The 11756-nt window shown below is 46.0% G+C and overlaps 1 protein-coding gene across 4 annotated transcripts in view; it reads left to right on the top strand.

Moving 5' to 3' along the window:
- The first annotated feature begins 1736 nt into the window (after positions 1 to 1736).
- nphs1 (NPHS1 adhesion molecule, nephrin) overlaps positions 1737 to 11756 on the top strand; it is a 31742-nt gene continuing 21722 nt past the window's right edge. Inside the window, exons 1-4 of one of the 4 annotated variants that reach the window (XR_008692888.1) lie at positions 1737 to 1916; positions 4920 to 5013; positions 7547 to 7741; positions 10584 to 10706. Coding sequence is in view for 3 of the 4 variants with exons in the window: in XM_055503323.1 (XP_055359298.1) it covers positions 4950 to 5013; positions 7547 to 7741; positions 10584 to 10706 (382 nt within the window). In the remaining variant the exon portion in view is untranslated. The remainder of the gene's footprint in view (positions 1917 to 4919; positions 5014 to 7546; positions 7742 to 10583; positions 10707 to 11756) is intronic. The other 3 variants (XM_055503323.1, XM_041067854.2, XM_055503322.1) reach the window with 3 other exon arrangements.

The following is an 11756-nucleotide window of genomic DNA, read 5'->3' as shown; positions in this document are numbered from 1 at the left end:
TCCATTGCCCCCAATCAATCTCCTGGACTTGACCCCCCCCCCCCCATGCTCTCTGCCGTGCTTCTTATTGCTTCCTTTGATTAATCGTCCTGGCGTTGGCTGCGGCGCGGGTCTGACTCAGTAGACTTCCTGTTTTCAAAACAACTCTTCATGTCAGCCTTCCTTCCTCCCATCTCCGCCCTTCTCCCGCTCCTCTCCGCTCTTCTATTCATCACTCCGCGGCCCATTTTACAGTATCTTTCTGTCTCCTTGCTTCCTCCATCCGTTTCTCCCGCTCCATTACCTTTGCTCGTTCGTGTCCCCTTCATCTCACCCTCTGCCTGTCCAGCCTGCTGACATGATTTTTTTTTTCCACCCTCTTACTGTATTTCCCTCCTCTTCCCTGCATTTCCCCTCTCGCCATTCATCTTCAGGTCCTCTGTCCATCTCCCCACCTCCCTCCCCCACCCTGTCAGGCCCCGGCACTCGCCCACCCCCACATCCACCCCCCCCCCCCCCCCCCCTTCGCTCGTCTGGCAGTGGAACAGCTCCACTCTTGCTGACAGTGCTGTTTGTGTGAACTGAGTGCTGAGCTTCACAGCCCCCTCGCCTCCCATTGCCCCCCCCCCCCCCCCCCCCCCCCCCCCATCTCTCCACCTCCCTCCCTCCCTCCCTTCCTCCTTCCTCTCCTCCTGCATCCCACCTACATACCCCTCCAGGCGAGGGAATTAACCTTCCAGCCCTGGGCTGCTGGGCTTAATGACTGTGTGTAGGGCCGGCTCCACGCTATACAACCCAGCTGCTAACATCTGGGCCACACACACACACACCCACACTATCTACACAAAGAGCCACTCTTTAGAGAACAGATAGTGAAACGTTGTGTCATGTGCTGCATAAGCTCCTTGGATCTGTGCCACTGTGAGGGTGCGCGCGTGCATTTCTTTATTGCGGCTTAGCAATAGACTGAGATTTGAAATGACCGGCCTGTCGTTACTGCGCCACTGACCCAAAGTGGAACCAAATACGCCGCATTATAACTGCTTTCGGTCGCCCGCTGATAAAACGGCTCCTTCAAAGGGAGCCGCAGCTCACGCGTGGGATATAAGCAGATCTCCTGAAAAACACGCGCGCGCGGCAAATAAACGTGACCTTTAAGTTGTCTCGCTAGAAGTGCTTTCAGTATCTGTTGCCGAGCAAATGGCGGTATTCCCCAGCCACCGTTCAGGTGGAAGCGTGTAATTGACAAACGGGGGGGAGAGGGAGAAAACAATACACAGGAAAACAAAGAAAGGAATCAAATACTCCATTGGTGAGAGTCAGTTCTTTGAGCTGTCTCCGTCTCCGTCTCCGCATCAGAGCAGATCACCCCAGGAATATTCAGTATAGGAAGCGCAGGTGTGTGGATACTCGCCTCCATTCATTATGTATGAGCATAAATGTTACAAACTAGCAGGTGTGAAGACATCCGTGGTGCCTCTGTGTCTTTGAGGGCTGCTCCGCTCCAAGTGCTTCCAACTCGGAGCGGTGAGATGCTAAATAATGGGATCCACCAGTTCCTCCCCTGAACAGCAGAACTACAAGCGGGTACCTGTGCTCTTATAAGAGCCTCACTCCTACTTCATCAAGCTTTTATACCAAACTAACACACGTCCACCCACTTTTATAGTTATATGTGTGAACTTTTTTTTCCAATCTTGGGAGCAGCTGTAAAGTAGCTGATGTTGTTGGGGTGACCCTGCTGTAGCCATACACACCCCTTCACTCCCTCTCCCTCCCTCCCTTCATCTGTTTGCCTCTGTCTTAGACTAAGGAGTGAGAGAAGGGGGAGTCCCACTGGCATTCCTTAACATCTTCGTCGCGCGCCCGTGTTCAGACAGCCATCTGTAGATCAGGAAGACAAGAAGACGCTGCTGAGCCTCGGCGTCACTCAACAGGTGAGCGCGCTTTTCCCTCTCTCATGCAAATCCACACACACATATTCAAAGATGCTTGGCTTCCTTTTTTTTAAATCCACGAAGAAGCCTCACCCTCCGTGTGGGTGTGCGTTTGCCTCTCTCCCCCTCTCTCGTGCACCCTGGGCAGGTGGATGTGCCTGAGTTGCTGGAGGTTGAAAGGAGGTTTTGCCTCTGAACCTCTCAACTTTTTTCTTCCTGACGAAAGCAGGTGCGAGAGTGTGTGAACCCAGTAAACTGGAGCACTTTTCCCTGAATAGAGAAGATGCCGCTCGTCCTGGACATGTGGTAAACTGCTGGACCGCGCTGCTGTGATTTAGCCCGAGCGCGGTCAAGGCTGAGGTAAACTGACATTATGACTTCGGAGACAGATTGGAAATAAAGTCTAACTTTAACTGTATTGGACCTCGGAGCCCACACGGTGTGTTCCGCGGCGTGTGTGACTTTGTGCACAGACGGCAGTTAAAAGCTGCGTCCTGCCTGCAGCCGCGTCGCGTCTCAGCATCTTGCTCTGGCCTGTCCTCCGCACACGCGTTACCTGAAACCAGCCTTTCTACTCATTCTTCTCTGTTGCGCTGCCACAGGGAAAACAGCCATTATGTCAGCTTGCTACTAAAGTAATGTTAGCCTTACATTAAGCAGGAAGAAGAAAGCATTTGGGAAGCATTTCAAATGTAATACATCCACCTATCGGTTGGTCTGAACTGTGAAGTCATCATGTTTCATTTACTCCCTAGAGACGGTCTCTGATCCATTCTTATGACATCGTTTTGAGTCCATAAGCCAATGGTTTGTTTCTGGTACCTGTGCTAAATGACCACAAGAGCATGTGTTTTATTGGACCTGGTTCAATGTGCAACGAAAGCAAAAAGAAATCAGTAGGCGACCCTTCTCCAACATCCTCCTATTAATTGTAATTATCATTATGATTGTAACACAATTAAATAGTAACATGCTCTGAGTTGGTTAAAAATGTGATGTCATGGAATTTACCCACAATGCTGTGCGATTATGGCGTTGAGCTGCAGATCAGACATTTACATTACTGGTTATTTTGCAGCATTACGCTATGGAAATTACAGCCAAGGTTTAGAGTGCAGGACTTAACCAGGCTGCCTAAGACCCGACAGCCCGTCTAATGAATGTTTTAATGCACAATCAGTGCTGCTGATGTGATTAGATTCTGCCGATAATCTAATCTGCATCTGTTAGAAACCTGCTGTATCTGCAGTTCAGTGGTGAAGCAGTAATAGTTCACAACACAACTTATATAATCCACAGTAATTGGACCCAAAGGCAACTAGTGGGATTGGTAAGAGGCCGCGCTGGCATTAAAATGTAGCACCACGTCCGAACGGGGGGTTGAAACTTAATTTTCTGTACATTGACTGATTTTATGGGGTTTCACGTTAAATTGGTCCAGGATTCAGTGTATTGAGTCATTTGATGATGTTATGAAAGGCGCCATTCAAAATCTACCTGTCGGGGGTCACGCTGAATGGTTCAGCTACCTCTAATGCCCTTGCGGTGAGAGTGGCAGCCTTGTCTCAGAAAACGAATCAAATTTAAATCAAACTTTCTCATTTGCATTTGTAAGGACGCATAAGAACAAGGTAAAAAACCTGTGGCAATGAGCACGGCTGTAGTAAAATATGTCTCTTTCTTATATTTCAAAAAATGGGCTGAACTGCCACTGAGACTAGTATTTATCTAATGCTATATTTTAATCATAGGGTTATTTTAAAACAATCCAAATGGATCTGCATGACGCACTTGAGGCGGCTGTTTTAATAAGTCCTTAGGACTGTGTTGCACAGGCAACCTCCCTTTGTTGGAGGAAAGGCATGGATGAATTGCAGCACTTATAAAAAGTCAGTGTTAGGCAGATTGCATTTGTCTTTACCTTCTCGAGGACACAAATGAAAAGAAGAAGAGCACTTTCAACCTCAGAGAGGAATCCCGTTTCATTGAAGCCATTGCCCTTGGGTGCTCAAAGAGTAAACTGGGGGCTTTGCAATACACAAATGTTTTGAGAGCGGAAAAAAAAAATAATTGAGTGTGAGTTAATTCTTATCAAAGCCTGTTGGAGTGCAACTAATCGACTGAGGGGAGATGCGTCAAAGAGCTGTTGCCTTCAATTCATTTTGTCTATTCAGATGAGAAAATATTTAGTTTTCAATTAAGTAAATCACTATTATTTGTTTGTTATTAAGTGATTCCAAAGTGACTTAAACTTCACAGAGGTGTCTTCCTGGTCAAATGAGGAGCAGCGTTGGGTGTAATGGGCACAGACTCTATAGTCTAATGCTGCGTATGTACAAACACAGCAGGAACCAGCTTCATGTTACCTCCCACACACACCTTATTTATAAATGTGGGCCGTTTGAATGTTTCTGAGGAGCACATTTGTAATGTCAGTGTAAAAGAAAACGCTCATCTAATGAAGCAGCATCTGCGTCTTTGCAGGCAAAGAGCGTCGTTAATTTAAATGCAATTTAAAAATGAAGTTATGGCAAAATCCAGAGATATGCAGCTCCAATGCTCTGCTTCTTCACTCCCTGCGTTGATTTAGTAACAGAATGCTGAAAGGAGCCACAGAGGTCTCCTGCAACAGCTAATCTCAAATTCAAATGCACATTGCAGAGGGAACTTGTGACTCATCTGGAGACTAACTAAACCTCTCACACACAGCGAGTTCCTCCGCATTTACTTTGCATCTAATACACAAATGATCAGCTCTGTGCTTATGAAGCTGATCTTGTGGCCATAAACTCAATTTGGAAAAAGTACTGGAAACATTTATTGCAGTAGGATGTCAAGAAATAAAACCTTGGAAGTAAGAAGTGTACAGTAAACACAGTTTTTAATTAATACCATTATGATGAAATTCAAATGCGTCTTGAACCTATAGAGCCTGTTCTTCTTTTAGAGGATGTGGAGCTGATGTTTGCGTATATTACATCCTTTCTTTTATGATCTTTCCAGGATTATCGAAGGTCAGGTGTCACCGGTGAAATGGACTTGATGTCAGCGTGGATCATGTCTCCTTCAGCACTACCCTTTCTCTGTCTCATCTGGGGTAAGGGAAGCAAATGTCACTACAGTCCTATCATTACACAACCTGTGGCCTTTTGCAGGTCCCCTGCACGATCAGCTGAGTGTTAGAAAACCCAGGCTTCATTGAAAACCTAATTGGATTTTCATCTTAACATAATAGCTACTTTATAGCTGCTTTTATGTACATGCATGAGCTGCAACGCACAGTTTAATACTACCTACTACTGTAGTATTCTGTGGTATTTTTGCCTTTTCACCTTCAGGAAAGCCACATACAGCAAGTGGGAGCATTATCAGAACCATCATGACTGTTGCTGTTCTGCAGTTGCTATTTCTCAGCCAGACAGGAAACCAGCAGCTGCGCGTTTCTCACTCTCTGTTGCTGCAGAACCTTGTTCCCAATGAACAAAACCTGAGGTGGAGAAGGGCATTTTGTTAACTGCTTTATTCAAGGCAAAATAGAAAGGAAGCCTCAGAGTGTTAGTGTTTTATGCTACTCTGTTCAAGGTGAGTCTATCAGTGGTGAATTGTACAGGGACGTTATTCTTTATAACTTTTAAACCCATTACAGCTGTATACACCATTACTGTGTGTCCTCACTAGTAAATTCATTTTCATGGAACCTCCTTCAGCCACAGCTAAACTTCCAAGTTATCACACGTAACAGTCTGTACTACGATCTGTAAATGTGCCTTATGCTACTGCTACTTTATCACAAGAGACTACTGTGATGTAGCGGATGTTTTCTAGCTCTTAACACAACCCGAGGACAATGTCTGCATCGAACTGAGCCTGAATGCAGGAAAGGGGGCTGGAAGGTAAATTGCCTTCATGTGTAATCGTTGGCATCCACTGTTGAATATAGAATGAAAATCAATATTTCATAGCCGACATTTTGACATGTCATAGCAGGTGTTATTAATAACCTTAATTAATGATGGCCACAGTCCATTAAGATAGTGGAATTCCCTCAGTTTGCTCGCTGACATGGATTCCTGGGACGCTCAGATAGAGTCATTATAACTGCTATTAATTACAGCTGTGTGTTCGTCAGCTGCTTCATCGCAGGCCCGGCGTCCTCGCTTGTTTAAAGCCGTGCTAGCTCACATTAACAGCGGGCCGCGTGCGACAGCGACAGCAGGGGAACCGCTTCTTTTTAACGTCTTTTACTCCAGATTGTTGTTTTTTTTTTTCTTCTTATGCCTTAATTTGCTGAATTTGAGTTTGGTGTCGCGGCTGTTGAGGAGATCTTCTGGCTGTGGCCAAATAAATAAATAAATATGTTTTAAAAAAAGCGTGCACCACCTGATACAGCAACAACACGGGGTTCTGACCTGTTACATAGCATAAGCTCCTCTAAGGAGAGCCTGGAGATTTCAATATATTTCATTCATTGAGAAAAGTGCAGGCAGATGGAAATGGCTGTGGATGTGTGGACGTAAATAAATCATCAAAAGCCGCTTGGGCGTCGAAAGCTAAAGAATATAAGGTTTTATTGGAGTGAGAGTTAAAGCATTTTACCCTGCTGACTTTCTAGAAATTTGGATTTATTGCTAATTCCCCCCTTACTCTCACTGTAGGACATAAAAAGTATTAGTTCCAAATACTGGAGGCATTTACTGCCTTTGTCTCTCTAAATAATCTAGTATGATAGTATTTCAGCCGCCACTGTTGAGTATTCATTTATGTAAACCGTATGCAAATGTGCCCCTGTGTTTGGTTGTTTGCATGCATCCTTTGTAATGGCCAATCTTGCCCTTCATATTTGACGTGAGGTGACTGGTTCAGCCTTGATCTGAGAGCTCTGCCTCTCACTCATGTTGTCAGACGCAACAGAGCATGTACTTCGCAAACAACTTGGTCATTGCTTCAATGAAGGTCAAGATTCAAACAGCCCAGCAGAATCGGGCCGGCTGCTCTGTGGGGCATTGTTTAAACAAGATTCACGCTCAGATATTAGGCGCTAATTGGAGTTTGCAGTTGCGTTTGGCTCCTTGAACTGAATTTATTCATAAACCCATCTGTATAATAACCGTATAATCCCAGCCCCAGAGTTCCAGGCTCATGGGCAGTCTGCTTTTAAGGTTACCTTCCTGACTCAAGTGCACTGCACCACCGAGTGTCACAAAAGCGCCGGGCTGAACGATTGCCATCCTTGTCTATGACAAACAAGGGGGATTAAAGTGATAATCATCACTCTTCCCCTGGAGGAATTAGCTGGTGGGACATCGACATTGGAGAAAAAAAAACGCAGGTGAACGAGGTCCCTGGTACCCCGTGCCTCCTCCCACCCCCCGTGCCCTATCTACATGGCCGAGGGGGGATTTAATTCGCAGTAATTACTTTATTGACTCATTTTCAGGGCTGTATCACTGCAGTTCCCCATCAATAAAACATATGCCAGGATGAATAATGTGTCCGCTCACAGCAGGGTGCCTCCTCAGACGGCATCCCCGCGGTGCCTGCTGCGGCCACGCGCCTTTTCCCGCCACCATGAGACGCCTCCTTGCTTCCTCTCACTGTTCCCGCGTCCGTCTCCACTCTCACGTCGGCAGGCGCGCGGACCCAGCAGGCGTTCAGGTCTCAGCCCAGGAACCTCACGGTGCGGATGGGAGCCACAGCTGTGCTGAAGTGTGAGGTGCTGCGGGCCTCGGGGACTGTGCAGTGGGTGAAAGATGGCCTCCTCCTGGGACCCCAGAGCAGTCTGCCGGGCTACCCACGCTACAGCATGATTGGAAACCCCAGCAGAGGTACGCATTCTGGACTCTGGTACAGTAGATGGCCTATTTGGCTTCAGTGCATCTATTTAATCTCAGTAAATAAGCCTTAGCATGTGTGATGTCACGTGCACATGGTGAGCTGAAGATGTGTTGCCAGTATTAAATTAACCCCACATACCTGTTATTGACATATTGCTATTATGGTCTCAATTATCAGTTCAGGAAGCGACAACAGTGCAGCTGGAAGCCGGTTATTCTGGCGTTGTTGCTGTGGCCTGATAGCGCTGTAATAAAGCTGCACAGGCTTTATGATAACCTTATGGCGCAGTAGCTCTCTATACAGTCAGCATCTGGGACGACGAGGTGATGCGCTCGTCAACAGCCCCGCACGCCGTCCTCCCGATGTCACTCACATGTAAAGGCGCACAAAAAAAAAAAAAAAAAGCAAGAAATTAAAGCAACACAGTGTCAGCAAATCAGTGAAATGTGGCAGGGAATAAAGTGTGTTGCAGAATCTGCAGCGCAGTCTATAAAAAGTAATAGCCAATTAGAAGGCAATCCTGAGTAAGAGAAGAGCATCTGTTCCTGATCAGCACGCAACTAGACGAGCCGCACTCCACTGTTGCAGTGCGGAGTCCGCCAGCGACACATAAACACAGCGAGGCCCAAAGATGCGGATGCGCGCGCGCTGCCCGTGAATATTATGGCCTGGAGTTTACAGAAAATGGCGGAAGGCTACAGTACATTACAGCAGCTACAGTACAATGTTAGACATTCTTATTTGAATGTAAACACCGATGAATGAATGAAGCAACTATAAGGATCACACACTAAACATAGACTCATGAATAAAGAACTCGTCAGTACAGGTGCACTTTTCCAGGAAAAGCAACTGCACGCTGATGTAGTCAATCACTTCCCACGGCATAGAAAGAGCGAAATCATTTAAGATGACACTTGACTGCACTTTTCCGGACAAGTTTTCCCTGATTTTCACCATCGCGGGTGTTTACCGATGCTTAAAAAAGCCTGAAATCACACAGCTACATGCGGGAGAGTTGATTTCAACATACTTAAACCGGCGTAGCACCCTCGGTCTTCCCGGGCTGCAGCAATAATGGAAATGTGTACCGAGGCGAGCCTAAAGCTGAGTTTTCAGGCGTTTGTGAGAAACATAAAAACATGGGGGGAAAAAACAGATAAAACAGTTTCTTCAAGGCTCCGAAGCATTAAGTGAGTTTTTGTGTATAATTTGTTTTCCCTGATTGATCCACAAAGGGATAATATAATTGCAGAACGGAGCGTAGAGCCAGTCAATCAGGCAGACAGGTGAAATTTCATTAAGAATGAACACTCATGGAAACAAGATGTTTACATGACCCCCGACTGCAAAGCCTGCACATTTTAGCTGACTAATATCAAATATTGATAAATACAACAAGGTCTACATAAGCTTTGTCTGCACCACCTGCTGGGACTTTACTTTGGCTGAACCACAGTGAACCACAGTGAAGCTGGCGTTAAGGATAATGGAGGTTCAGACCGTTTCAGTGTAAATGCTGAACAGAGACAGAGATGTGATGAAGACGCTTGAGCTGGTTCACCCCCGTCACGTTGTTTGTCCGCCTTTTCCACAGTCATAAAACCATTGTAGGGCATAATTTATACTGCCATAAATCAGCTTGTATCAGGCACAACAGGAGAGAGAGCTGTATATTAATATGCAGTCAGTAACGCCTGAAAGTGAGATCGAAGGCAAAAAACTGGGAGATGTATTTAACCCGACTGCCTAAATGAAAATCAGCAGCTGACACTGGTTGGTCTCGTCGTGGCCGTTCTCCGTTCATTGTTTCATCGCCGCTGACCTTTTCGCTCTTATGTAACTATGTGGATTTTCTCCTCAGAGCAAAAACACAGATGTAAATTAGCATAAGAGGGAAAAAAACCCTGTATTTGACATAACGTATGTACTGTAGCCCCCAAATGTTGAAGGCTCCTGCAGAAATAAACACAAAGTAATGGGGAAGCAAACAAATGGCGTTGCCAGCTGCCCTCTCCCCTGCCATAAATACAAACTGGGTGCAACTTGATTGCACTATTTGTGAGTAATTTCAGGAAAGAGGAATATGATTAATAACTTCAATGTCTCTCTCTCTCTGCGCTCAATGATAACTTAGATGTGGAAATTGCTTCTGGTTGGTGTTAATTATCTTGCCAGCTTACTTGACACATACATTTTTAGGCCTGGGTGGTTGTCAGACCAAGATACTATTTTGCACGTTAGCAGGCTGCGAGCCAGAGAATCAGGAGCTGGAAAACCAACACTGAACATCGTCTAATCCCCACAGGTTATGGCAGCGCATCAAACAAATCAAGCCCTGCTGGCATGCCAGACTATCAGAGGAGAGGGAGACAGAGAGAACGACTCTGCCTGGCATCAATTAATAGACGGTTTATTCAGTCGGCCTTGTGAATCTGGGATTGGATTTCATTTACCGTACAGGAGATTCATTCTGAAACAAAATATACCTGCTTTAAGTGCAGAGAATCTACTTGCGTGTCAATAGAAATGCCGCCAGCGGGAGGTTCTCAGCAAGTGAGATTTTTGCCTATTTATAAGCCGTTCACGCTTAAACGCTTAAATGTCAGTAGTAGTGCATATTACTATACTGAACTGAAATGCCAGGCTGTCATTGTACAAATTGTTTTTATTGTTAATTCTCCCATTTGCCAAGTTGAAAATTGCCTATAATTCACACTCCGGTGAAAAAGGGCCCAGAGGAGGCGCTTATCAGTGCACTGAACGCGCTCCGAGCCCGGCCTCTAACAGAAACATCTGTATCACGCCTCTCTGCCTCTGCCTCTGTTCCAGGACAGTACAACCTTCAGATCCAGAAGGCCCAACTGGACGACGACGCCGCCTATGAATGTCAAGCGGGCCAGTCTGCGAGCAGCGAGGCAATCATTTCCAATACGGCCTGGGTCAACGTGTTAAGTGAGCGGATCCGTGTGGAGTGTGTGAGCGGCGGGCGGCTCGGGAGCTCGTAGCTAATGTCAGACGCGTGTAATAAGGCACAGTGGGCATCCTCAGCTCTGCAGTAACATACACGACCTCTTGACCAGTAATCAGCATATAAAGAGCTGTTAAATATTCATTTCTTTTTTTTTTTTTTTTTTTTTTTTTTGTTCTGTCCAGCAGTTAAGCAAGCAGCATATATTACGCTGAATGCCATATTGTGATGGACAGCTTTGCTTTAACAAGAAGAGTATATATAGAATATATATACTCTTCCTGATTTATGGTTTATTTAATGGTTTATTTAGCTAATCCAAAATGTGTGTGATGTTGCTGTGTTGGTGGACAGGTTAGGTTTAATATTCATTTCTATTGATAAAGCGCCTTAATTTGCTGGAGATAAGGCGGTTGCATGAAAAGCGGAGCTTAAATCCGCCGTGTCCTTTGTACAGTAGAGCTCAGCGGCTTCCTTCCAGCGCAAATCAAACCCGGAATACGTGGGAACCGCGGAGAAAGTCGCAATTTTTGTAACTTTTCAGACGGTATTTAATTCTTTAACGGGCGCCGTGACGTCCCCGCGCGCTGCAGCAGGAGCGCGGCTTTCCACGGCAGCCGCACATTAGAAAGTATCTGTGCAGCCCGGATTCCCTGGCAAGCCCGAGGGCGATCCGTGTCTCTGCCTTGCACAGGAATAAATTATAACGGAGGAGATTGAAAAGTTCCTCCTCAGACACGGGGTGGAATGGATGTAATTGTGCAACTACACAGAGGCACCTGTTGTCGCTGTGTAACAACCGGCATCTCTCTCTCTCCCTCTCTCTCTCTCTCTCTCTCTCCCTCTCGCTTGCAGGAGAAAGCCCATATGTGGCAAGGAAAGGACTCTAAAAGAACCTTTCTTCTCCAAGCACAGTTCATTTACTTACACCCCCCTCTCCACATTCTCTCCATCGCACAATTCCTCCCTCTCTCACTCCCTCTCTCGCTTTTACTCTCTCCCTTTGGTGACTGTGGAGAGGGTTTTTTGTGTGT

Source organism: Betta splendens, chromosome 16 (assembly GCF_900634795.4).
Source record: "Betta splendens chromosome 16, fBetSpl5.4, whole genome shotgun sequence".
Lineage (NCBI taxonomy): Eukaryota > Metazoa > Chordata > Actinopteri > Anabantiformes > Osphronemidae > Betta > Betta splendens.
Note: the sequence above shows the minus strand (reverse complement) of the source record. Positions and strands in the feature narration are given on the sequence as shown.